Source organism: Lolium rigidum, chromosome 7 (assembly GCF_022539505.1).
Source record: "Lolium rigidum isolate FL_2022 chromosome 7, APGP_CSIRO_Lrig_0.1, whole genome shotgun sequence".
NCBI lineage: Eukaryota > Viridiplantae > Streptophyta > Magnoliopsida > Poales > Poaceae > Lolium > Lolium rigidum.
Genome location: NC_061514.1, coordinates 329,309,531 through 329,335,011, shown reverse-complemented (window position 1 = coordinate 329,335,011; position 25,481 = coordinate 329,309,531). Strand labels below are relative to the sequence as shown.

The following is a 25,481-nucleotide window of genomic DNA, read 5'->3' as shown; positions in this document are numbered from 1 at the left end:
CGTCAAACCGTCGGTCAATGTACATCCATTGCCGATTCATCTGCATGATATAATTAAGCTGATCAAAACCATTACAGAACATCACGATGTATATATACACATGCATTTTATCAATTACAGATGAAAAGGATAAAGTTGTTAACCTCGATGAAGAAGAAAAAAGCAAGTTAAGTGTGGCTTGATTTGTGTAAACTCAAGTGGCAAATCCTCTTAAGCATTTCATCGAACACCTCTTGTGCATGTGAAGAAGAGAGGAGAGCAATACACCCCTCTTGTGAAGAAAGTGAAAAAATGGCCAAGTGTGGCTCACAGTTGGGCAGGGGCAAGGTTATATAGCCAGATTGGGGACTTTGTCCCGGTTTGTATTACAAACCGGGTCCAGAGGGGGGGCCTTTGGACCCGGTTTGTAATACAAACCGGGACTAAAGGTTCCCACGCTCGACACGGCTCTGCCGTGCCCTGCCGTGGACCCTTTAGTCCCGGTTTGTATTACAAACCGGGTCCAAAGACCACTACCGGACAGGCTCTGAGCTAGTGGGGTCGCCCTGGGCAAAACGAACCGGGACCAATGCTCCCCATTGGTCCCGGTTTGGTTCTACACTGGGACATTTGCTTGGGACCAAAGGCCTCTTCTCCACTAGTGTATTGTAGCATATCTAATTAACTTTTACATCCCCAAAAAATTGTTTTAGATCATATTGCTAAAAATTTACATCATGAAAAACGTTTGTGTACAACAGATGATGCATTTTACATCACCGTTGCTGATGCAACAAGTGATGAAAAATACATCACCACTGGCCAAGCCACACATCAAACATGTTGGGCGCGCAGAGGTGGTAATCCGCCGGTGGTGGACGGTGGTGATGGCGCGGTCGCAGAATCAACACTGGTGTGTGTGTGTGGGGGGGGGGGGGGGGGGGGGGGTAAAGCATCTCCTACACTGCAGTAGCTCATTGGACAGTGGGCCGCCGAATCGTCAGGCAGATGTAGAATTCGTCCCCCCCTCGCTGCAGCCATTGTCGGTATGTTCAAACATTTATTTGTAAGTTTTATTATTTTTAAACAATGTTTTACTTCAAACAGTGTTTTCGGCTTGTTCTTTTGCTTGTAGTCTTTGCTAACCGATTCAAACATTTATTTGTAAGTTTTATTATTTTTAAAGCTATTTATACTACTGTTGGGGATAGGGTTCACGATCCAAAGATTTATATCTAACTTTAAGAGGAACAGGGAAATGAGAATAAATCGGCAGCCGATTCGTGTTCGTGGTGCCCGGGCTGAAATAATTGATGTAGTGTAAAACATCAACGCGCTGCGGAAACTGCCGGGAAAGTTCGGCTTAAATGATCGGGCAGCCGTCCATTGAACCATTGCCGCTCAGCTTGTTGGTACCAAAATGCCGGCCTGGAACCCGCATGTTCACTGTAATTTGGCACGAACTTTCAGTGTGTGTGCTACACGACTTGAAGGGAGACGTGCACATGGCAAAGGCATGCATGTATCTCCGCAACATGTCGCCAGCAACGTAGCAACTGGTTTCAGTTTGATAAAGCCTGTTCAGTTCTCATCAGCAAAGGCAGCTAAAAAGTAAGTAAGCCCGTCCGATTTGACCATGCCCATGCCTGACCGGAAGCTCCAGTATAATTCGCCCAAGTCTTACCCCAGTTGGACTATATATGTGCAATTTAATTAATATCCCTAAACGTGTATCAAGTGCCGTGGTATCCGGACAAGGTGGATGCTGTTTACGGCAGCTTGCAGGACAAACCTGTCACGGCCATCCATGAATTTCGACAATGGAAAATCGAGAGACAAATATACTCTACCTGGAATCCGCAGCCAACGAAGTCAAACATTTTGTATTTGGTAAAAGGACATTTAATTATTTAAATGGTTTAAGTATTACACACAACCTCTGCATATTTTATTGCACACAGCCGTGACCAAGTTCGACTAATGAAAAGAAAAGGTAAATGCGAATTACACACCAGCATTGAGAAAATGTAAAAAAACGAATGTGGAGCTAGTTCTATGCGGAGACTATGTGGCCACTCTTGTTGGAAAAAAGTATCCCTCACCATGGACTCCAAGTCTCCAACCGTGTACAAACCCCTCCGGCTTCGAGTTTAACGTGATCATCCACCAGGGCATGAGCTGGGATAGGCTGCGCCTACCCCAGAGGTTCGCCTCGATCGTCGAAGGGCAAGAGCCCCACCATGTCCTCCTGCATGTGGTGATGTCCGACGGCGAAGGGCAGAAGGCGCTTCGCCCGCTCGCACGACATTGAGGCCGAGCACTGTGTCGTCTTGAAGTACGACTGCCACGAAGACTTTAGCGTCAAGGTCTTCGACGGGACCATGTGCCGCCGCCACTACCAGTCCAACGAAGACGACTAGGAGACGCCAAGATGAAGACGATGTAGTCTTCTACTATGTTTCTATTCTGTTTTTTATTCAAGTTCTATCAATTTGCTTCATGCAAACTCCAATATATATGCAACATTTGAGAAATGAGATATGCTTTGGCCAACACTGGACCGAATGGGCCGCGTGGCTACGCGCATTGTCCGAGCCAGCCCCTCCGCATGACGCATCATGTTTGCGGACCGACCCAATCGGACTGAAACAGACCTTTGGATCGGTCGGCATGCTAAAAATGCCTTTATATGCTAAGATTTGTGAAGATGATTTTTTTAATCTAGTTTATGCCCGTCAAAATGTCAGCCTGGAATCCTCATATTCAGTGCAATTTGGCACGAACTTTCAGTTTGTGCGCGCTACGACTTTTGAAGGGAGTGTGCACATGGCAAAGACGTGTGCAGTGCAGAAGGCGGCCGGAACTAACCCAGCCCGCACGTATGCATGTATCTCCGCAACCTGTCGCCAGCAACGTAACAACTGGTTTCAGTTTGGTAAAGCCTGTTAAATTCTCATCAACAAAGACAGCTAAGTAAGCCCGTCTGATTTGACGAGACCCGAAGTTGTTGCAGTATAATTTGTCAAGTCTAACCCCGCTTGGACAATAGTACTCTACTTACAAGACTGGGTACATGCAAACCCGAGTATCACGTGTTCCGGTATCCCAACAAGACGGAGCCTGTTGCCGGCAGCATACCCGGACAAAAACATGGATTTCGGTATACTCTACCTGTCACGGTCATACATGAGTTTTGAGTATGGAGAATCGAGGACAAATATAGTCTACCTGGACTCGCACGGCAAACGATGAATGAAGTCAAACAGAACAAGTAATTTTCTATACTTTCACTGTTGTAAATTAAATGTCATGACTTTGGTTAGACTTGGTCTAAATACAGTGATCCAACTTATACATGTTCTACTAGTGTATATTGGTGCTCATATTATTTTTAAGAAAAACTGCAACACTTGTTGAGAAACGGAGGTATTGTAGGATTCGCGACACACATGGTGCAAATGCACGGTACGTACGTGATCCTGGCGCAGGCGTGCACCGCGGTGTACGTACATACGTACGTGTACACCGCATCATTTGCTTCTTCCATACCGATATCCTGCATGCGTGCTGCTCGTCTTCTCAGCTAGCTAGTGCATCATCGGATATGAACCTTGCTTAAAGCAAAGAAATTAACAGGAAGAGAGATATGTGGAGGAGAAAATCGTAGGCCGTGGAGCGATATTCGGGCGTAGGCGTACGCCTCCCTCCACAAGTTCTTCTCTTTTGTCCATATATACATGCGTAACATGCCTGCTGCGACGCGGAGATATTGGATGTATCTGCGCGACTCGATCGGCTGCGCGGCGTACGTTTGCCCGTACCAGCATATCCGGAACCAGATTCCCTTGTTCTTGTTCTCTTTTGAACGTCATATCAGATGGGTGTGTTCTCCTAAAGATTTTGATTTCCTTTTCTTCTTTTAGGGCTTTAGATGTTGTTGTTTATCTCGAGAGAGAGTTGGCGGGTTTGCTGCGACACCAAGTTTTTTTTTTTCTCTTTGAGCTTACTGTTTTTCTTAGCGTGAGTGCTATGAATACCGTACATTTTCCGACCACGAAAAAAGATTTTAATAGTTACATGAACAAACAAAGACTTTAATAGTATCTAGGTATGCTTTTACATCGTAAAGAGTAATGGTTGAAATTTCCAGTTAATTTAATCAAATAGTGATTTAAAACCCCAATTATAATTATAAATTTAGTAGAAAAATACCTAACCAAAACAACGGGGCTCCCATTATGTAATTTATTATTTTAAAAATCGCATTTATTAGTTCCAAAACTTCTAAATGTATGCAATGATGTATTCTACAATTATTCTGATCGTAAGGTTCACGGAGTAAACCATTTTCGATAGCTGTACAATACTAAATGTACGAGTCAAAAAAATCCTAAACAATCTCTATTTATTAATGGGTGATGTATTTGGTTGGATCCTTTCAAATACAACTTTACCTGCCCTTAAATACCTCATAGTAATGGGTCAAAGATTCAGTTGGATCCTTTCGAATACAACTTTACTTGCACTTACAAATATCATAATACTATATACAGAGTTTTGTTTGGAAATTTCAATAGTAATTGTGCATCAATTTGGCTACTTGATAATATAAGTTTGTTCCAAAAAGGTTGAATATGATGATAGATGTTTTCCATTTTATTAACCATGTGCCATATGTATTGTAATTTTGATGTCTCCAATTGCTAGTAATTGTAAATACGCAGAACATGTCTAATAAGTTTTTTTTACATATCTCCTTTTGTATGATTAACTAGTAATTTTTTCTTTTTGGAGGATTGATTATCTGGAAGTTCGATCAACACGACAATGTGTAATTGTATGAATCGTAAACATCCATTCCACGTTGACTCTATTTTTTTAATTAGAAATGGCATTACAATGTTTCTCTAAAATGTTGCAAATGTTCCAATGTTTTTTTTTCTCTGAGGAAAAGAAAATGATCCATCCTTCTTAAAGTCCCGATATATATCCCACAAGTCACGTCAACCTGACAATGAAAAACATAGTCACATTGAAGGGGGAAGGTTAGACTTTGGGTCCTTAACTGCATTCTAAACCACTAGTTTAACCGTCCAACTATTTGCCATTATTTCAAACAGCTACAGCACAAGCTAGCTACAATGGTACGGTACGGTACTGTCAACAACCATATGTACATGGTAGGCCCGTCTTCCAGCTTAACCATGCAAAGAGAATTACGTTCAAAATAACTACTCCTTATAACCAGAACATAATCAAAATCATAATCAACTTGTCCTATCAAGGAAAGTTCACCATTGATACCACCGACGCACCCCCACCGCAACTGTGGGCCCACCGGTCATGCTGGTTCCAAGTGGGGCCAACCATCTCCCGTGTGCAACATCGTGGAGGAGCTAACGTGGGTGGCCTTAGAAGCGGTGACACAATTTAGATCTAGGCCAATCCAGGCTCGATCGGGGGTCATGGGGGATGCTGCCGTACCATGTGGATGTCCACTGGAATTGGTGTGACAATGCGGTGCGGCAAGCCTTTGACTGTTCAGGGGGTGGGAGAAAGCTCAGGGTTGTCTGTTCTCGATTGTCCAGGAGGTGGAAGACGGATGGTTTCTCAACCATGCTAGTCGTTGGTGGATCGCGACATTTCAGGTACGGCGGTGTGACCAACATGGATGATGTGGCCCCAATCCAGTGGGCATGTATAGAGGTGTCCGACGTGGCCCCAGTGTGAAACAATATATGGTGATCTTATAGATTAAAATACCGAGTTCATTTTTCACCATTAAACGAAGAAACAGTAAATCGTTACCTACAAACCTTTCTATTTGTACTAGTCAATATACCGCTTATATCAGTGAATATGCCAATCTATATCGGTCAATATGTGTCAAACGATATTTATGATCGTCATATACCATATCACATAGCAACCTATGTTTCGAACCTTGATAATGGCTGGCAAAATTATTAAGCCAATTTTAGTATCTCAGTCATGACACGATGTACATCCTCCATCTGAAAACAGGTTACTCAACTTTATTTATATACGGATGTATCTACATACTAAAATATGTTTAGATACATCCATATCTAATTAAATCACTTAATTTTCAAACAGAGGGTGTACTGGACTCCAATTTCTCTTACGAAAGGATTATTATTGTTTCTCAAAATGCTTCAACCGATCTTTGTAGCATGCATACGTCAAGTGGCGTCAAGCTGTCAATTAAAAATTTGGTCACCTTGAAGGTAGAAGGTTAGACTTTTGATCTTTATAAGTTGAATATAAGCCACCTGCTGCCGGCCTTCAATTTAAACAGCGCAACGTCGCACGACTTACTTTAGTCAAATAGATTCAATCTTTTATGAATAATCGTAAACTGGAATGAAATTTTCAGTTGTTCAATTTTTTCATGATTTTCGTACGGACGGTCTTGGTGTGGGCAACCCCTCGATAAATAGAAGGAACGAGTGCTGTCGCCTCCACTAAAACATTGCCGGCACCCTACGCACGCATGTATCTCTACAGCTTGTCACCAGCAACATAACAACTTGATTACTGGCCTATTCAAATCTCATAAACAAAGTCAGTTAAATAATTAAGCCCTTCTGGTTTGACAGACCAGAGGTTGCAGACTTGCAGTATAATTCGCACGGATCACGTGTTCAGCCATCCGAACAAGTCTTTCCTGTTTTGGGCAACATGCGGACAAACATGTCACCGCAATGGATTTCCAGAGTGGAAACAAATTCGCGCGAGAAAATTTGCACGGACAAAAGATAACTTAAAACTGTTGGGGGCCATGGATTTCGAGAGTCGAACTAATTTATGTATGTGCCAATTTAGAAAATTGTTTAGACGCATGGTTCAGTTTAGAGGGGAAAAATATAGTATATTGGAGGGTTGTATTGGGGGCGCCAGAAGAGACATATGTCGACACTATCACTCCTTCGGGTTTCTTTTTTTTACTATGTATCGTATTTGAGCTGCGGCTGGGGATGATTTAACTTCCTAACAAATGTGTTGTCCATGATGCCTAGTCATTCCTTTTCCTCGTATACTTCCAAACAAAACAATAATCTTAATGTTCCATAAGTAAAAAAGAAAACCAAAAAATTGAACAAGGCATAGGGTACGCGAGTACGCGACACACACTTGTTGCAATACACGGTACGCAGATCCCAGTGCGAGCTCTGCAACATTGCTTCTGCTCTACCGATATCCTGGCCAGCTGGTAGCTGCCGTGGGATGTGCAGTCGACTTCAGTGTTATATCCAACGACACCTTTGCTTAAAGCAAGGAACAGAAAAGATACCGATCGAGTAGAAAATGTTGCGCGGAGGAGCGGTTCTGGTGGGCGTACGTACGCGTAGGACGCGATGCCCGGCCGCGTCGCGCCCGTCCACACAGGTTTTCTCTCTGCGCGTACCACATGCCTAACATGCCGCTGCGACGCGGAGATACACTCGTACCCATGTATATTGGATGGATCTGCGCGGTGTGTCCATCGGCTCGGCTGCGGCCTACGTTTGCTGCCCGTACCGGCATATCCGGACCTAGATTCGCTTCTTCTCTTTTAAACGTCAATATCTGATGGATGCTCTTTTAAAGGTTTCGGTTTTCTTTTCTACCGCGCGCCCCCGTTTCACAACAAGGTCCTAGTATCGTCAACATTTCGGTGTATCTAGATCTATTTTAGCTATATATACATTCATATATACGTGCAACACTTATTTCGCATGGAGGTACTAGTTTACAGATATATGGTTTTATAATGTTTACTACTATGGCGAGAGCAGTTGAGTTTGATGTGCCACCAAGTCTGAAACTCGAAAGCATTTTTCTGCGGCAAACCCTTTGAGTCAAGCGTTATTTTCTTTTCACAATGTTTTACAACTACGGAAAAATAATATACTCCCTCCATCTAAGATTACCTTCAAAACTGCGTCTTGACCTGGCTCGAAAGGACCGTTGAGTGGCAAAGTGGTTCACCCAGAACACAGATGAACATTGCTCACCATGATGTCAAGGATGAAGAGCACAGGCATGTCCAAGGCAAATCTCACATGATCCCCGCCACCTACGGCTCAACCACATGGCTATATATTGAAGCTGCATAACACTGGTCTCGAACAAAGAAGATCAGGGACGGAGCCAGGAATACTAAACAAGGGGTGCTAAATGTACATCACATAAGTTGGAGGGGAGCATATAGCTAAAATTTGCTAAATTTAGGGGAAAATTTACAAATTTTAAAGGGGTTTTTCAGGAAAAAAATCAAGGGGGGGGGGGGCAATGGCCCCAGCCTGCCCCCACTGGCTCCATCCCTGAAGAAGATACAACACCAAGAAGGACACCACCACCGAAAGGACAAGATGCCGCATCACTAAGCATTGACCGAAGATCTCTTTGTTGCCGTAGGACTCGAGGGCTTCAACCTGCCAGCAAACAGAGAACATGCTAGCGGAACAAAAGGTAGGGTCTTCCATACCTTTCGGGACGGCGCCGTCGCAAAACATAGCGAGCTTCTTTGAGATGAATTTTGTGTCCCATGTTGCGAGACGATATATGTCTAATGATATTTAGGATCGTCTAACAAGATTGTGACGTACTAGCTTCCATAACATCCTGTATTTTGGACATTGTTAGTTATTGCTCGCAAATTAAGCCATTTCCAATAGCTATACAATACCAAACATACGAGTCAACAAAATCCCCACACTATCTCCGTTTAATGGGCCAAGGATTTAGTTGGATCCTTCAAAAACAACTTTAGTTGCACTTAAATAAATCTCGTAATATAGCATATCCAATTTAGTTTGCAAATCATCAAACAGTCATTGTGCATTAATTTGCATGTGTTAAAGAATATTGTTTGTGTCTAATAACTTGATCTTTCGGGGTACTGTACTTTATTTGTATGATTGTCTCGTAATTATTTTCATTCAGATTGAATAGAAATTAAGTTTGATAAATGTGCCAGCTTGTAGCCACATAAACCATAAACATTTATTACATGCGGTACAACCTCCATCCGCAGATAATCTACTCAACTTTATGTAAATATGGATATAACTGCACACCGAGATGCGTCTAGATACATCTATATATACATAAAAGTAAGTAACTTAATTTTGAACGGATGGAGTATTGGGCTCGAGTTTCTCTTAGGAAAGGATTGCATTGTTTCTCTCAAAATGCTTCAAATTTTCTGACCCATGATGTTCCATTCGAGCTGTCAATTAAAAGTTCGCCACCATGAAGGTGGAAGGTTAGACTTTGGATCTTTTAACTTGAATGTAAACCAAATCGAGATGGTTTGAGGAGCATTTGTTTTGTCACATGCCTATATATCAATATGTCGAATGATATTTAAGGTCGTCTAACAAATCGTCACATAATGGCTGACATGTCATCCTATATTTTTAACATCTATAGTTGCTCGCATATTAAGCCATTTCCAATAGTTGTACAATACTAAATGTACGAGTCAATGAAATCCACACATAATCTATGTTTAAAATGCTAGTTGGATGCCTTCAAATAAAACTTTAGATGCACTTAAATAAATCTCGTGATATATCATATGTAATTTAGTTTGGCAAATCATCAAACAATGATTGTGCATTAAGTTGGATATATACTTGGTTATATAATTTTGTTAAAGAAGATTGTCCGTGTCTAATAACTTGATCTTTTGGGGCACTCTATTTCTTTTTTGGTATGATTGACTCGTAACTATTTACATTTTGCAGGATTGATTAGAAAATTAGTTTCATAAACGTGACAACTTATAGCCACATGAACCGTAAACATTTATTACGCGCGGTCCAACCTCCATACAAAGATAATCTACTCAACTTTATTATCTGAAATATAATGACACAGTGTGATGTGCCTAGATACATCCATATGTACATAAAAGAAAGAAATTTATTTTTGAAGGTAGGGGGTTTTTGGACTCTAGTTTCTCTTACGAAAGGATTGCATTGTTTCTCTCATAATCCTTCAAATTCTCCGATCCATGATGTTTGCGTCAAGCTGTCAATTAAAAACCTAGTCAGCTTGGAGGCGAAAGGTTAGAATTTTGAACTTTTAACTAGAATCTAAACCACCTGTTTAACCGTCCACTCCCCTCCTTCAATTTAAACAGCGACACCGCACGACTTAAGTGTAACAGCAACAGCAGACGCTAGCTAGCTAGATCGGTACGGTACTTTGAACAACCGTACGAACAACGAACGCGTCTCTTCCAGCCGTCCTATGCTACACAAATGCCAGAGAATATTACGTCCAAAAAACTTAATTCCTCTAAGTACAAAACCAGAAAATAATGGTAACCATAATAAGGGACGCGTCGTATCAACGAAGGCCGGAACCTTCACGGTTGCTGCCACCCACGCATCCCCAACCGCGACTGTTTGCTTGGACTGCTAACGGTGGGCCCCACCCGTCATGGGTGGGACCCACCTCTCTTCTCCACGAAGCATATATAGAGACCCAGCCGAGGTGCCACATCGTCTTCAACTCAAACCTCCGAGAGCGGAACACAAACTCTCCGGCGCCACCACGAGAGCTCTGATTTCTGGCGTCCGATCCCGCCGGAGAAAATTACTACCCCACAGTCCCGACCGCACACTACGACGGCGGCGACTCAGCACACGCCGCCGCCACGATGCCGTCCGCCGCCTGCGCCGTCCCACCCGCCGCGGCGCCGGGAGACGATAATACCGCCGCCGTCTCCCCGAAGGTCCTCCTCGGCCGGTACGAGCTGGGCGGCCTCCTCGGCCGCGGCGCGTCCGCCAAGGTGTACCTCGCCAGGGACCTCCACACCGGCCGGGACGTGGCCATCAAGTCCTTCCCCAACCCGCGCGCCGGCGGCGCCGGCGCCGGCCCGGCCCCCATCGAGCGGGAGGCGGCCATCCTCCGCCGCCTGCGCCACCGCCACGTGGTCCGCCTCCACGAGATCCTCGGCACGCGCAGCCGGGTCCACTTCGTGCTCGACCTGGCCGCCGGCGGCGAGCTCTTCTCGCTCGTCGACGCGTCCGGCCGCATGACGGAGGACCTCGCCAGGCACTACTTCCGCCAGCTGGTGTCCGCCGTGCGCTACTGCCACTCCCGCGGCGTCTTCCACCGCGACATCAAGCCCGAGAACCTCCTCCTCGACGCCGCCGGCGACCTCAAAGTCGCCGACTTTGGCCTCGGCGCCCTCGCCGCCGACGGCGGTAGCAACCCCCTCCGCCACACCATGTGCGGCACGCCCGCCTACGTGTCCCCCGAGATCCTCTCCAAGCAGGGGTACGACCCGGCCAAGGTGGACATCTGGTCCTGCGGGGTGGTGCTCTTCGTGCTCGCCGCGGGCTACCTGCCGTTCAACGACGGCAGCCTCATCAACATGTACCGCAAGATCTACGCCGGCCGGTTCCGCTGCCCAAACTGGTTCTCCCCCGAGCTGCGCCACCTGCTGCGCTGCATCCTCGACCCCAACCCCGCCACGCGCATTGGCACCGACGGCATCATGGACCACCCCTGGTTCCGCCACGGCGCCACCGGCGACGACGCATCACTCATGCGCGGGCACGACGAGGAGGCGTGGTTCAAGACGGAGTTCAAGGAGGACGTTGGGCGCGAGATGTCCGCGTTCGACATCCTCTCCTTCTCCCCCGGCTCCGACCTGTCCGGGCTCTTCGGCGCCGGCCCGGGCACGGAGCGAGTCTTCGTTGGCGAGCCCGCCGCCGCCGTGCTCGCCAGAGTCGAGGACGCCGGGAAGAAAGGCGGGCACACCGTGAGAAGGGAAGGAAAGAACCGCGCCGCCGGGCCGGTGTACATCGAGGCCGAGGGCGGCATTGTCGCCAAGGTGACCGTGTTCAAGATCGCGGACGCCGTGTCCGTGGTGGAGGTGGTCAAGGGCCATGGCCCGGAGGCCTCGGCGTTCTGGAAGGACTGGCTCCAGCCGGCCGTGAAGCCCCCGGCAGCAGCAGCAGCCGCAGTGTGATGACGATGACCTCTCTGCCGAGGGTGAGCCAGCCGGGGTTCTTAAAATTCCAACATCGCCGTGCCCATGCCGGCTGCCGGCGGCCGGCGCGCGCGGGCCGAGATTTCTTGTTTCAGTCGCGAATTGCTTTGTTGTTTTTGCCCGTGTTAATGCGCCTGCGTAAGCACGAACGAGGTGCCATCTGGTGGTCGGCGACGACCCTGCGCTGTACAAATTCCATTCCATGGATAAACAAGAAATCCTTTGCGAGCCGAGACAAATTTGTCGTCGTCAGGGAAGTGGACCGCGATCTCTACAAGATACCTTGGGATCAACTTTGTGAGAGGAAAGGCAGAACGTCCAGAACGGGAACCGTGCAAGGCATGGATCAGAATGAGATGCTCCTGAACCTGATTAACTTGCCGCAAAGAAGAGAAGGCTATGAGCCTATCATGATTCATCGCTACCTCTGAACTATTTTGGAAGCCAAAGCCAGCACGAGCTGAGATTTGTTTGTTTAAAAGGTGAAATTGCTTGGTTTTAATTTGGGCATATCTCTGCCGAAACTGTTTAAACTTGGTTGTTCAGAGAAATTATCATATCAGTAAAACAGCTATAAAATACAGCCTGGTTTGTTCAGCCTGGGCATATCAAATACCGAACCCGAATAACTTAGGGCGAAGAAGAGAACGCCATGGGCCTATCAAATTTCAACGTCCATCAATCTCTGAACTCCGAACCCAAGCCAGCACGGGTTGACATCTGTTTGTTTAATCAGTAAACTGATTTGTTGTTCTGGGCATGTGCCAAAAGAACTCTGAAGTCAAGCTCCACTAGGATGGAATACCGTGGGAATCTTTTTGGCTACAGTTTCTGCACAATTGGTTAAACTAGGCTTTTCAGAGATATATCAGTAAACGAGCTAAACTACAATCATCTCTGTTCAATTTCTAGAGTTTGAGCTTATTTGACTGAAGTTGTCTGCTGAAAAATTTGTATGTTCTAAATGGCATTGATTTATTTTGTATTGTTTCTGCCACGGACATGAGAAAAAATAAAGGTCAAAATGTTTCCTCCCCAGCAAAAGGACTGAAAATACTACCTCTATACCGGTTTACAGGGGTATTACGCATTTCAAGAAAAAAGTTTGACTATAAATTTGGTCAACAAAATATGAGATACATGCGACGAAAATTATACCATTGGATGCATATTTAAAGAAGTTTCCAATAGTAATTTTTTGTGATATATATCTTATATTTTGTTGACTAAATTAGTAGTTAAAATTTTATCTCAAAATACGTAATACCCATGTAAACCGGTATGGATGGAGTAATATACATAAGTCGACTAATTAAAGGAACAATAACATTATGTATATCATTTATGTGTAGATAATTGTCCCGACCCGAATAATCTACATCCTCGTAAACATATTATCCTCACTTATAATGCCGAAATGATCATCACGCAGGTTGCTAGTATGACGAATGTAGTTATTCAGTACATGCACCTGAATAAGTTACCCCACTTTGTATCTAGACGAATTTCCGAAAGAGGTGGTATTTCTAAAAATTTCTTGCCTGGTATGCCCAAGAGAATTCACAATTTCATCTTACACCAAAGTGATTTTGTAAAGACGAATGACGGCAGTGGAAGGTCCGATTTCTCTACCTAAGATTGTTGTGTAGTAGGATACATCATTGGCTTCTCATCAGTAGGTGCTCCGATCAGGTACAAACCGTTGATGATCCAAGAGCCGTGTACGTTTGTGATATAGGCTGCCTACGAGATCTGATCTGGTGACTAGTCACGAACGATCATGGCCTAGGTGATCTGCCCTAGAGATGGGTGCACCGTGCATGCTATGCAGTACCAGTTACCGCCGTACCGACGCCATGTGCGCCGACGCGGACGGGACCGCGAGATGCCGGGGAAGAAAACAACTACGGCACCTGCCTCCGCCGCCGCGTCGCTCCGGTAGGTCTAGGTGCCGTCGGCGTCGGTACACGATGTGTGTGCACTGCTCCATTTGAAATTGCCGTCGGCGTAGGTTCCATCCTAATGGTGCAGGCCGATAAGGTGAAACGATGCTAGGATAAAACGTGACTGTAACCTGATCGAAGAAGAAAGATGCACAAAATTAAACTTGCGGAGGCAGACCTTGGAACTCGATGTGCAGGAACGTGAGTGTATTTATATGCGAGTCTAATACCCCTGCAAAAGTCATCGTGTGCAACAACATCTACGGGCAACAAGCATGATCGACTTGATGCCTCCACGTCGTAAGTGTCACCAGTTGGCAACATAGCGTCTTGAGCCTGCAACTCTGCAAGAGACGCCATGCAGAGGCGAAACTTAAAACTGATCAAGGGATAAAATATATTTCAAAACGTTAAAAAAAATTAAGAAAAAAAATTTCTATATAGTGAGACATGTTCGATGTGTGCATGTAAAGTTTCACATAGAACAGTGTTTTGTGCTATGTGTAACATTTGAATTTTTACACAGGGCACAAAACATGTCGACTTTTTGCTGAAACAACTTTGTGAACATGTAATATGTTAAGATATATACGAGACATTTTTTTGTATTTTTTAACATTTTTAAATATATTCAAAATGCATTTCAAATAAAGGATTCATGTATTTTTTTAACGTTTTTAAATATGTTCAAAATGCATTTCAAATAAAGGGTGCATATGCACCCGGGTGCATAAACACACTGTCCCATGCAGAGCACCTACTGACCAATCTGGAGGTGGAGTGGGCGTCCCATACCATAGCCAGCCACAAATACTTTGCGGTCCATCGGCAAGATAGAGTTGAAGACTAGCATTATATGAATATCCGACCATTGCATCAGTCAAATAACCTAGGCAGTTGCCATCGACGAAGAACCAAGGACATCGCCCCTATTCCCAAACTAAAGCACCACCCTCGGATAAGGACGACTCCCGTCATGCAGGCCGCTCATACAACGATTGCACGCTGCTGCAACAAGCACGTTGTAGTGAGTAGGGATCCTTTTCGTGTGGCATGAGAACTAGGCTCACACCGCCCCCGCACGAGAACCCGGAGACGAACACCAAAGTCGCGATCTCCTCATCGAGGGTGCTCCATCTATCCTCACCAGGAACAGAAGAACCCTGCTGTTGCTCATGCTTCACACGACTGCAGCCACTGGGGTGGTGAGGGGAGGATGGGTGGGAGGAGATGTGCTGGTCACGGATAGGTTTTCTCCTAGGCCGTCAGCGGGAGCAACGAGAGTTTTTGTCTCGTATAGACTATGCTTCTCTCCTCATGGAGAAAAATATGTGTCAATCATGTCACAAATTTGTATACAAATTTCAAACATATCTCTAATAAAATTCTACTGCCTTCACAAATTATGACACTATAACTACGATAATTTGTATTTTTTGTTCTGATTGCGGAACAAATTGGTTGATTAATTTTATGATGTCACATATAAATGCTATCATGTTGTGAATATAATCGCATCTATTATCAACTCCTACTTAATTTTTTATAGTTTATATTAAGAAAAATGTGATGTACATAAACTCCTGCTTAAATCAAATAGGATGGGCGCAACAGAAGCACCGTCCGTTTTGATACGTTCTCCATCCCCATCTGCACAGGACGTCGTTGGGTTGTCATCAGTTTTTTTTTTTTAGATATGGGAGCATCGCCCCAGCCTCTGCATCAATAGATGCACACGGCTCATTTTATTAAACCAAACGTACCAAAGTAGTTTACAAAAAAATCCAGGTTACATTCATGGTGAGACTAAGGTCGATACATGAATCAACCACAGAAATATGCAACATGTAGATAGCCTATCCATTTGCTAATCTATTAATGTGTCGCCATCCAAGTAGTCCGGAAAAAGAAGTCCCGAGCAACCACTAGCATCCGGTTGCACCCGTGAAACCATATCCTCCCGCTGTTCCATAGGGAGAAGCAAAACCCATTGTTGAATCCAATGCGCAGCGCGTCGGATAACCTGCAAAAAATTAGTCCCAATTTGTTTATTAAAGATAATATCATTCCTCGTCCTCCAAATGGACCAGACATAAAGCAGATACACCCATACGGATTTTGTGTTTATCGTCCTTACGTACCCCGTTAAGCCATTTACCAAACATATTAGTAACATTAGCTGGTGGAGGTATGTTGTAAGTAAAATAAGCCATACGCCAAACAATCTTTGGAAATGGGCAAGTGATAAATAAATGGTTAACGAGTTTCAGTTGAATCACAAAAACAACATTTTTGACATCCCTTCCACTTTCTTTTAGCAAGGTTATCCTTAGTAAGGAGCACTTTGTTACTAAGGAACCACATAAAAATTTTAATTTTCAAGGGGATCTTTAATTTCCACAAATATTTACGAAGGTAAATAGCATGTCCATTCATCATATCTAGATACATAGACTTGACAGAAAATAGACCGGAATCAGTGAGTTTCCAACAAAACACATCCTGTTCATTATTTAAAGAGATTGCCATTAACCGTTGACATAGATTCAACCATTGTACCCATTTGTTATTATTTAAACCTCTTCTAAAAGTGATATTCAAGGGTGTATGAGCCAAAACAGTTGAAACAAGGACATTTTTATGTTGAACAATATTATATAATGCTGGGTACTGTTGACACAATGGGGCATTCCCCATCCATGTATCCTCCCAGAACCTAACAGTCATTCCATTACCCACCTTAAAAAAACCCCGGTTAAAGAATTCTGTCTTTATATGCATAAGTCCTTTCCAAAACTGTGAATCATTAGGCTTTGCTTCAACCTGTGAAAGAGTTTTATTCTTGAGATACTTATTATACAACAGTTGCTGCCACATACCCTCTTCCGAGAGCAATTTAAACAACCACTTACTGAGTAAACATTTGTTCTTTAACTCAAGTACTTCGATTCCTAACCCACCTTGATCTTTAGGTCTACACAATATATTCCACCTAGAAAGTCTATATTTCTTTTTATTCTCATCTGATTGCCAGAAGAAATTTGATCTATAGTAATCTAATCTTTTTCTCACCCCAACTGGGATTTCCAGGAAGGATAACATGAACATAGGTAAACTTGTTAGAACCGAATTAATGAGAACTAGTCTATCGCCGTATGAAAGCATTTTCCCACGCCAACAACTTAGCTTAGATGCAAATCGGTTCTCTACAGTGGTTCCACTCGCATTTCGAAGTGCCCTATGATGTATAGGGATACCCAAATATCTGAAAGGTAAGGATCCAGCTTCACACCCAAAAATATTTCTATATTGATGCTCCATATCCTTAGCCTTACCAAAGCAGAAAATTTCACTCTTATGAAAATTTATTTTAAGGCCAGACAGCTGCTCAAAGATAGAAAGAATAAGCTTCATATTAATAGCTTTTGCCATGTCATGTTCCATAAAAAGGATTGTATCATCCGCATATTGTAATATAGATATCCCCCCATCAATCAGGTGCGGTAACAAACTTCCAACTTTCCCATCTTCCTTAGCCCGAGAAATAAGGATGGCCAACATATCGGCAATAATGTTAAATAAAATCGGGGACAAAGGGTCACCTTGGCGCAAACCTTTCCTAGTTTGAAAATAATGTCCGATATCATCATTAACTCGAATACCTACACTCCCCCCTTGTACAAAGTGTCGAATCCTCTCACACCAAATTGGATCAAAACCTTTCATACGAAGAACTTGTTGCAAAAAAGGCCATTTTACCTTATCATATGCTTTCTCAAAATCAATTTTAAAAAGAACCCCATCAAGCTTTTTCCTATGCAATTCATGTATCGTTTCATGAAGGACCACCACACCTTCTAGGATATGTCTTCCTGGTATAAAAGCTGTCTGTGTCGGTTTGATCACTTTCTGGGCTACTTCCGATATTCGATTTGTAGCTACTTTAGTGAAGATTTTGAAACTAACATTCAGTAGGCAAATCGGTCTATACTGTTGAATTTGGGTGGCGTTTTCCTTTTTCGGGAGCAAAGTGATAACTCCAAAGTTGAGTTTATACAAATCTAAATCTCCTCTCTGAAAACACTCAAAGAGTGCCATCAGATCTTTTTTAATGACTTCCCAAAAATGCTGATAAAATTCAGCCGGAAATCCATCAAGTCCAGGCGATTTATTATGCTCCATTTGAAAGACAGCTTTATGAATTTCATCTATTGAGTGATTCATGGTTAATAAATCATTTTCATTTGCCGATAGTTGTGGAATATCACCAGTTCTATTTTCATCCAAAGTGACAGAGCTCGGCTCAGGGTTGCCAAACAATTTCTTGTAATATTCAGTTATGTAAGTCTTTAGATTATCATCACCGACAATAGTACCCTCGTCTTGTTCTAACTGAAAAATTTTCTTTTTCCGATGTTTCCCATTTGCTATTAGATGGAAATATTTAGTATTATCTCCTCCTTCCTGAATATATTTCACCTTAGCCCTCTGAGCCCATTTAATTTCTTCATCCCGCCTAAGCTTGTTTAACTTCTCATTGGCTGTTTTCAGATCATTCCTCTCATTCGGAGATAGGGGTGCGGATTCAGCCTTAATATCCAAAGCATCAATAATAGCTAACAAGCATTCCTTTTCTCTTTTATATTTTCCACTTAAATTTTTTGCCCAACCCCGTAAAAAACGACGTAGATGTCTAATTTTATTCTGCCAGGTTTGTATAGGAGTCTTCCCAACAGGTCCAGCAGCCCATTCAGCTGCAACCATCTCATGGAAACCCTCCTGCTCTAACCAAGAGAGCTCGAAAGTAAAACGAATCTTATTGCCAAAATGAGCTTGACTACCAGCATCAATAAGTATAGGCGTATGGTCAGACCCTGCCCGAGTTAAAGCCCGGACAGATACCATCGGAAATTTTTGCTCCCATTCAACACTAGTTAGAACTCTATCCAATTTTTCATATGTTGGATTATCTCGTCTACTAGCCCAAGTAAATTGTCTTCCTGACAATGCAATCTCTCTTAGATTCAGACTTTCTATAATTGCATTAAAAACAAAAGGCCACCTAGGATTAAAATTATCATTACTTTTCTCCTCTGGTCTTCTTAAGATATGTTGGGTTGTCATCAGTAGGTGCTCCGATCACATGTGCATGTGCCATGTGCGTATGCACCATACGCAGATCTGATGGGACAAATCATGGCCGATCACAGCGTTGGTGGTCTAGCACCGTACATGCCATTTATGCTACTGGTACCACCCGTCCCGCCGCCATGTGCACCGACGCGGTGTCGCAGAGTGGACCGCGCGCGGGGGAGAAGACAACAACAACAGCAACAACTGTACCTCCTCCGCCGCGTCGTTCCGTGGTCCGGCCGGGACACGAATTTTAGTGCCGCGCACTGCACGCCGGAGGAGGATTCGCGATCGGAGGAGTCCAAATTAATGGTGCCCATCGGAGCAATTCCCTATTTTCCGTTTGGGTAGGCTGCAGATTATACGAAGCTGACATATCCTCCATGGGCACCGTGACCGTCATACTGCGCCAGTGAGGTGGGACTCATATATCATCCCGGACAAGCTCTGGTATACAAAATGCACTTCGTTCGATAGCCTGGATTGCATCGGGTGGTACTCAAGTGACACTTTGATTGGTTGTCGCATGCTTTTCCTAGCCTCACATATATGACAACACGGTGTACCTTACCTATCACAAAACCAGCATGGCACCTCCTTTCAGAGGCTTTGGCACGTCGGCGATGGCACCACCGGTCACACCAGTCAAAAGCATCACCATGTCGCTGATCATGGAGACGAAGACCACCATGGCACCGTCGGTCACGCCGGTCACAAGCATGGGCACGTCACCGACCATGAAGATGAAGACCACCATGACACCATCGTTCACGCCGGTCACAAGCATCACCACGTCACCGACCACGAAGACGAAGACCACCATGGCACCGTCGTTCACGCCGATCACAATCATGGGCACATCGCCGACCACGAAGATGAACACCACCATGGCACCGTCGTTCACGCCGGTCAGAAGCATCACCACGTCGACGACCACGAAGACGAACACCACCATGACACGGCTGTTCACGACCGTCAAAAGCATCACCATGTCATCGACCACGAAGACAAAGACCACCAGGACACCTCCGGTCACGGTGGTCACAAGCATCACCACGTCGCCGACCACGAAAACAAACACCACCATGATACCACCGTTCACGCTCGTCACAAGCATAACCATGTCGCCGACGACGAAGCTGAATACCACCATGACATCGTCGGTCACTACGGTCACAAGCATCGCCACGTCGCCGACCACGAAGACGAACACCACCAAGCCACCACCACCATGGATTATCACCTCTCACTTCTCACACATCATCACCACGTCGCCGTTCATGAAGATGGCAAGCGAGAAGTTGAGTAAGAGTGCTCTAAACTATACTCATACATAGGTACACATTACACTATACTAGCGAGTCATTTATATGTTCGTGTATGTACACCGAAACAAGTACCCGTCAACAAGAAAGTCATGCGGAATGGTGAGCTGAACCTACTACTCAAAAGAAATTTCAAACGGTTTAGCGTGTGCGACGGATTTAGCAAAATTCGCTTAAAACTTCATACACGAAATTGCCGATTTACGACCAAGAAAACTCGAAACTGATTGTGGAAATTGATTTGTATCATCGAAACACATCTTTTTCGTGTACAACTTATTTTGATTTGGAGTATGTTTATGTTGATTTGAAAAGAGGGTGTGTGGAGGAGTGTAAGAGAGAACGAGTCTAAGCAAACCAATATGGATCAGAGGGAGTAGAACAATTTTATAACAAAGTCTCTTATGGACTCGACCACTTTTGGTGCTATCGTTTTTCGATTTCATTTGCCACTAGCTACAACAGTTGTTTAGGTCATCCCGTTTTATACAAGGACGTGTTGTAGGAGTAACCCATTACCTTGTAGGTGGAATTGCCACAACATGAGAATTCTTCTTTCCCTTGTCCCTCATTTTTTGAGTATTTTTTTTGTGGAGCAATCGGTAGGAGCACTGCCTTTTAATTAAGTAAGAGGAAAAATCATCGAAACTGTATATGAGAGGGCATATTTGGATTATGGTGGAAATATGTCCCAGAAAACCACCAAAGGATCCAAAATAAAAGAAAAAACTAGTCCGATTCAGCTGAGATAGCCGAAGCCGTTGATTGCACGGTCCCGCTGAAGAATGTCTTCCCTCGTGATATCCGCACCTCGAGGTAGATGAGGCGACGCGCAGTAAAGATGCGCCTGTTTCGTTCCTTCCAAATATTCCATAGCATATAAAAGAAACGCTGATCCGTTTCTGCTCCTTATTATTCTCTGAGTGTCGGAAAGATACTTTTGAAGTTTCCATTTCTTTGTTTGGAATCTAGGCCCTTAAATTTTGAACTATTTTATTTGCTTTATCAATTGATTAAAGAAGAAAGAAGCACATAATTAAAGCCTTAAAGTCGCGAAGAAAGGCCCTGAAACTGCTGTCACAGACTCACAGTAGGTATTACTGAACTACAAGACGCCCACAATCATCAAGAAAACTGGAACGTGACCTGTTATAAACACAAAGGACAAAATCTAGAAGAAACCTTCCAAGACTACAGCTAGATAATCGAACAAAACCACTAAACAAGTAGTCTTCGGTCACTAACTAGCTAACCGTTTTATAACAAAGTCCGTACTCGGCCATTTTTAGGTAAGTACGTATTTCCATTTCATTTGAGGCCGCCCATTTTCAGTTCCATGAGCGATGCGGGCACCTCCATTATTGCACTACTCTATAGCGCCGAGTCCTTATCAGCCTGCGGCCTCACCTCTCATTATTGGCACCAGTTTATTGTTGCCTGGTCATCCATAAGCTTGTTAACTTATCGGGTGATTCTGCTGACCAGCCAGGATCTGGCCATCTACTCCTAGGTTATTTTGGATCTGTGCGAAACTTCACTCACAGACCTGGACAGCATGACTGTTATTGTAGCCTGCTTGGAGAGAATATGGTGTTAAAAAATAAACACCTCCTCTGACCTTGGATGGTTAATTATTTTTATGCAACAGAAGTGTCTGAGTTGGACACACTTACGGTATATCTTCTTTAAAATAGTGCTCGTTGTTAACAACAAGATGTTGAGTTGTGTTTATACATGATCTTCAATAGAAGTTGTGACATGGGACCGTGTGCAATAATATAGTTGATTGACTATATTCAGAATGACTGACCTGCTGAAAGTGAATCGATAGTTATGGGCATATCTTAATTACTCCGTAGTAAAACATGCTTTACATTGGTCCCAAGTTAACAATTCTTGCATAAGAAAGTAGGACTACTAAACCAAGCTAACAACGTGAACACATATTCAATCGGTTTAACTTTTATTTTCTTTTTAAACAAGGCAAAAGATTTACCTCTTTTGTTTATTAAGGAGAGGTTTTACAAGCCCCACTCTTTGCCAAGAGCCCAAGGCTGACAAGCAAAATCTTCTCCGGCAAGGCTCCATATTGCTGCCTCCTTTTTAATTTTCGAAACAAGCATATCTACGATAACAGATTCGTTGAGGAAACTGGTGCATTCCTTCATTCCAATTTTTCCAAGAGGCTATCATTGTAAGCGAGGCCATCACCTTTATTTCCCTCTCTTGTAGATCTCCTCCATCCACCATTTCTTGATGGAGCGAATGCCATGCCAATTCATTTGATCGATCAATACCATGAAGACCAACTCAAGCCTTCAAGTTGGACCGAACCCGGGCTGAGAAACGACACTTGAAGAGAAGGTGGGTAGCCAACTCTTGTTGTTGATTACAAAGCTTGAAAAGTCACAATTTTGCCATCCTCTTCAGTCAAGCCTATCTGCCGCCCACACTTGGTTTTGGATGATCGAGCAAGCAAAAAATTATTGGGAGACCATCATGGGTACTAATTTGGGAGACATAAAAGTCATTTTCCTACACTTTATGCACCATGCGTTTTTCCTTTTCTTCGAGCAAGCAAAGAGGATTAGAGCCATATCGGACTCATCCCATCAAGCCAGTCTACCTCCCAAAAAAGAAACTCCTTTCAAACCCTTAATAGTTACTTTTGTTGGTGGTGTTTTGGCTCATGGGAGCAAGTGCTCCTTTATTTTAGCCTGCTTGGAGAGAATGTGATGTTAAAAAGGAAGCCCCTCCTCTGACCTTGGATGGTTATTTTTATCCAACAGAGAAGTGTCTGAGTTGGACACACGCACAGTGCATATTCTTTAAAATAGTGCTCGTTGTTAACAACAAGCTGTTGAGTTGTGTTTATATATGTTCTTCAATAGAAGTTGTGACATGAGCGTTGTGCAATAATAGAGTTCATTGACCATATTGAGAATGACTGGCCAGCTGAAAGCGAATCAATAGTTCTGGGCATATCGTAATTAGTAAAACGTGCTTTCCATCGGTACCAAGTTAACAACTCTTGCACACCAAAGTACTAAACCAAGCTAACAACATGAACACATATTCAATCGATTTATTTTATTTTAATTTGAATCAAGGAAAAGAAACATTTTCATTTATCAAGGAGAAGTTTTACAAAGCCGGTGAAGACTGATAAGCAAAAATTACACTCACGGCATTACATTATTTAAATCCTTAGCGCCAGCAAGGCACCACATCGCCCATCCTTTTAAATTTTCAAAACAAGCATATCTAGGATAAGATATTCGTTGCGGAAAACCGGTGCATTCCTTCATTCCAATATTTTCAAGAGACTATCATTGTAAGCAAGTCCATTGCCTTTGTTACTTGTACTCTCTTGTGGATCGCCTCCATCCACCACTTCTTGACGGAACAAATGCCATGCCAATCATTTAAGCGATATCATGAAGACCAAACCTAGTCTTAAAGTTGGACCAAACCTGGGCCGAGAAATGACAGTTGAAGAGAAGGTGGGAAGCGGACGCACGTTATTGATTATAAAGCTTGCAAAAGCCACAATTTTTGCATCCTCTTCGGCCAAGCCTACAAACCGTCCGCACTTAGTTTTAGAGGATCAAGTCAGCAAAGAAATATTGAGAGACCCAAAAGTCATTTTCCAACGCTTTATGCTCGATGTATTTTTTTCTTCTTAGAGCAAGAAAATAGGATCAGAGCCATATCTTTCGGACTAATCCCATCAAGCCAGGCCACCTCCCAAAACAGAGCCATCTTTCAATCCGCAATAGTTATTGATGTAGCATCTGCAATGAAACCATATCTTGATGAGTGCATGGGTTTCCAAGTACAACCCAATGTTTGGACTCATCTTTCCATTCGTGCCAAAGCCACCTAAACCTAAGAGCCGCGGAAAAGTTTTGAGGTTAAGGATCCCACGTCCTCCCTCTTCTTTAGATCTACACACCATCTCCCAATTGACTTTACATTTTCCTTTAAAAATCTTGTCGCATGCCACCTAAAGGAAATCCCTTCTTAAGTTATCAATCTTTAAGATCCGTCGGATCAGTTTCTTGGGCTCAATCTCTAGAAGATGCTCACATTGTTAGGGTGTGGGTGTGCATTCGTAGAGATGGGTGTGTGCATATTTGTGATCGTCTATACTGGGTTATGCAAAAAATAGTGTTCCTATTAGAACATGCTGCCATGGGTACGAAGCTAATAGTTCATGCATAAAATCAGTGAATCAAAGCAAGCTACGCCAATGCATATTCGATAGATTTATGCATCTCCATTGTCCATGCCCATCTCATAATTCCAAACCATTCTGGCACCATTAGGGCAAGTACAACGGCAAGCGCTTGTGCAGACGCTTGTGTGGAGGAAAAAACGGAATATAATCCTGACGTCCGAGGCAACAATCTAAAGCTGCAACGCGAGGCTCTAATTATAGGCGCTTGTTTCTTTAACGGTATGTATCCGATTTTTATGCCGTAAACCAAATCCTCATGAAGCGCCCGACGCAGCTCTTTGCGTCGACTCCTATAATTAAGCATATGTGGGCTGGGATTGTTAATACAACCGCTGATTGATCTGGAATAAAATCCTGGCGCCCGATCATAAGCGGCTCCGTTGTACATGCCCTTAGCAACTTGAGCATGCAGTAGCAGTGGTGCTTAACGTGTCGCCCAACCAGCCAGTGTCCGTGTGGGTGTTGCATGACAGCAACCGCCCTAGGCTCGAGGCAATGTGGTGTGCACGTTATCAGGGTCTTAGGGCATCTCCAACCGAGCGACCCAAACGGACGCGCTGGGCCGTCCGTTTTGGGCCGTTTGCGTGGCCGCCCGAACACGCGGACAGCGCCCCGCGTCCGCGTGTCCGTTTGGGTCGCACGCGGCGCCCAACGCGGCGACCCAAAGAGACGCCACGTGGTTCGTCTTCGTTGCGCGGCGCTGCGCCATGGCAGGCCTCGACGGGACAGCCATGGTGGGCGGTGGAACGCTGATGTCTACGGGTGCTTCTATTCTTGTAGACAGTGTTGGGCCTCCAAGAGCAGAGGTTTGTAGAACAGCAGCAAGTTTCCCTTAAGTGGATCAC

At 44.0% G+C, this 25,481-nt stretch overlaps 1 protein-coding gene across 1 annotated transcript; it reads left to right on the top strand.

Annotated features, from left to right (window-relative positions):
- Positions 1-10,519: 10,519 nt before the first annotated feature.
- On the top strand, positions 10,520-12,089 carry LOC124676374 (CBL-interacting protein kinase 29-like). The gene has a single exon (XM_047212449.1). It carries the CDS (start codon positions 10,655-10,657, stop codon positions 11,972-11,974), a length of 1,320 nt encoding a protein of 439 aa, XP_047068405.1. The 5' UTR covers positions 10,520-10,654; the 3' UTR covers positions 11,975-12,089.
- The last annotated feature ends 13,392 nt before the right edge of the window (positions 12,090-25,481 follow it).

Bases quoted from the DNA above. Each gene is read 5' to 3' on its own strand.
- LOC124676374 (XM_047212449.1), top strand. From the start codon at position 10,655: ATGCCGTCCGCCGCCTGCGCCGTCCCACCCGCCGCGGCGCCGGGAGAC.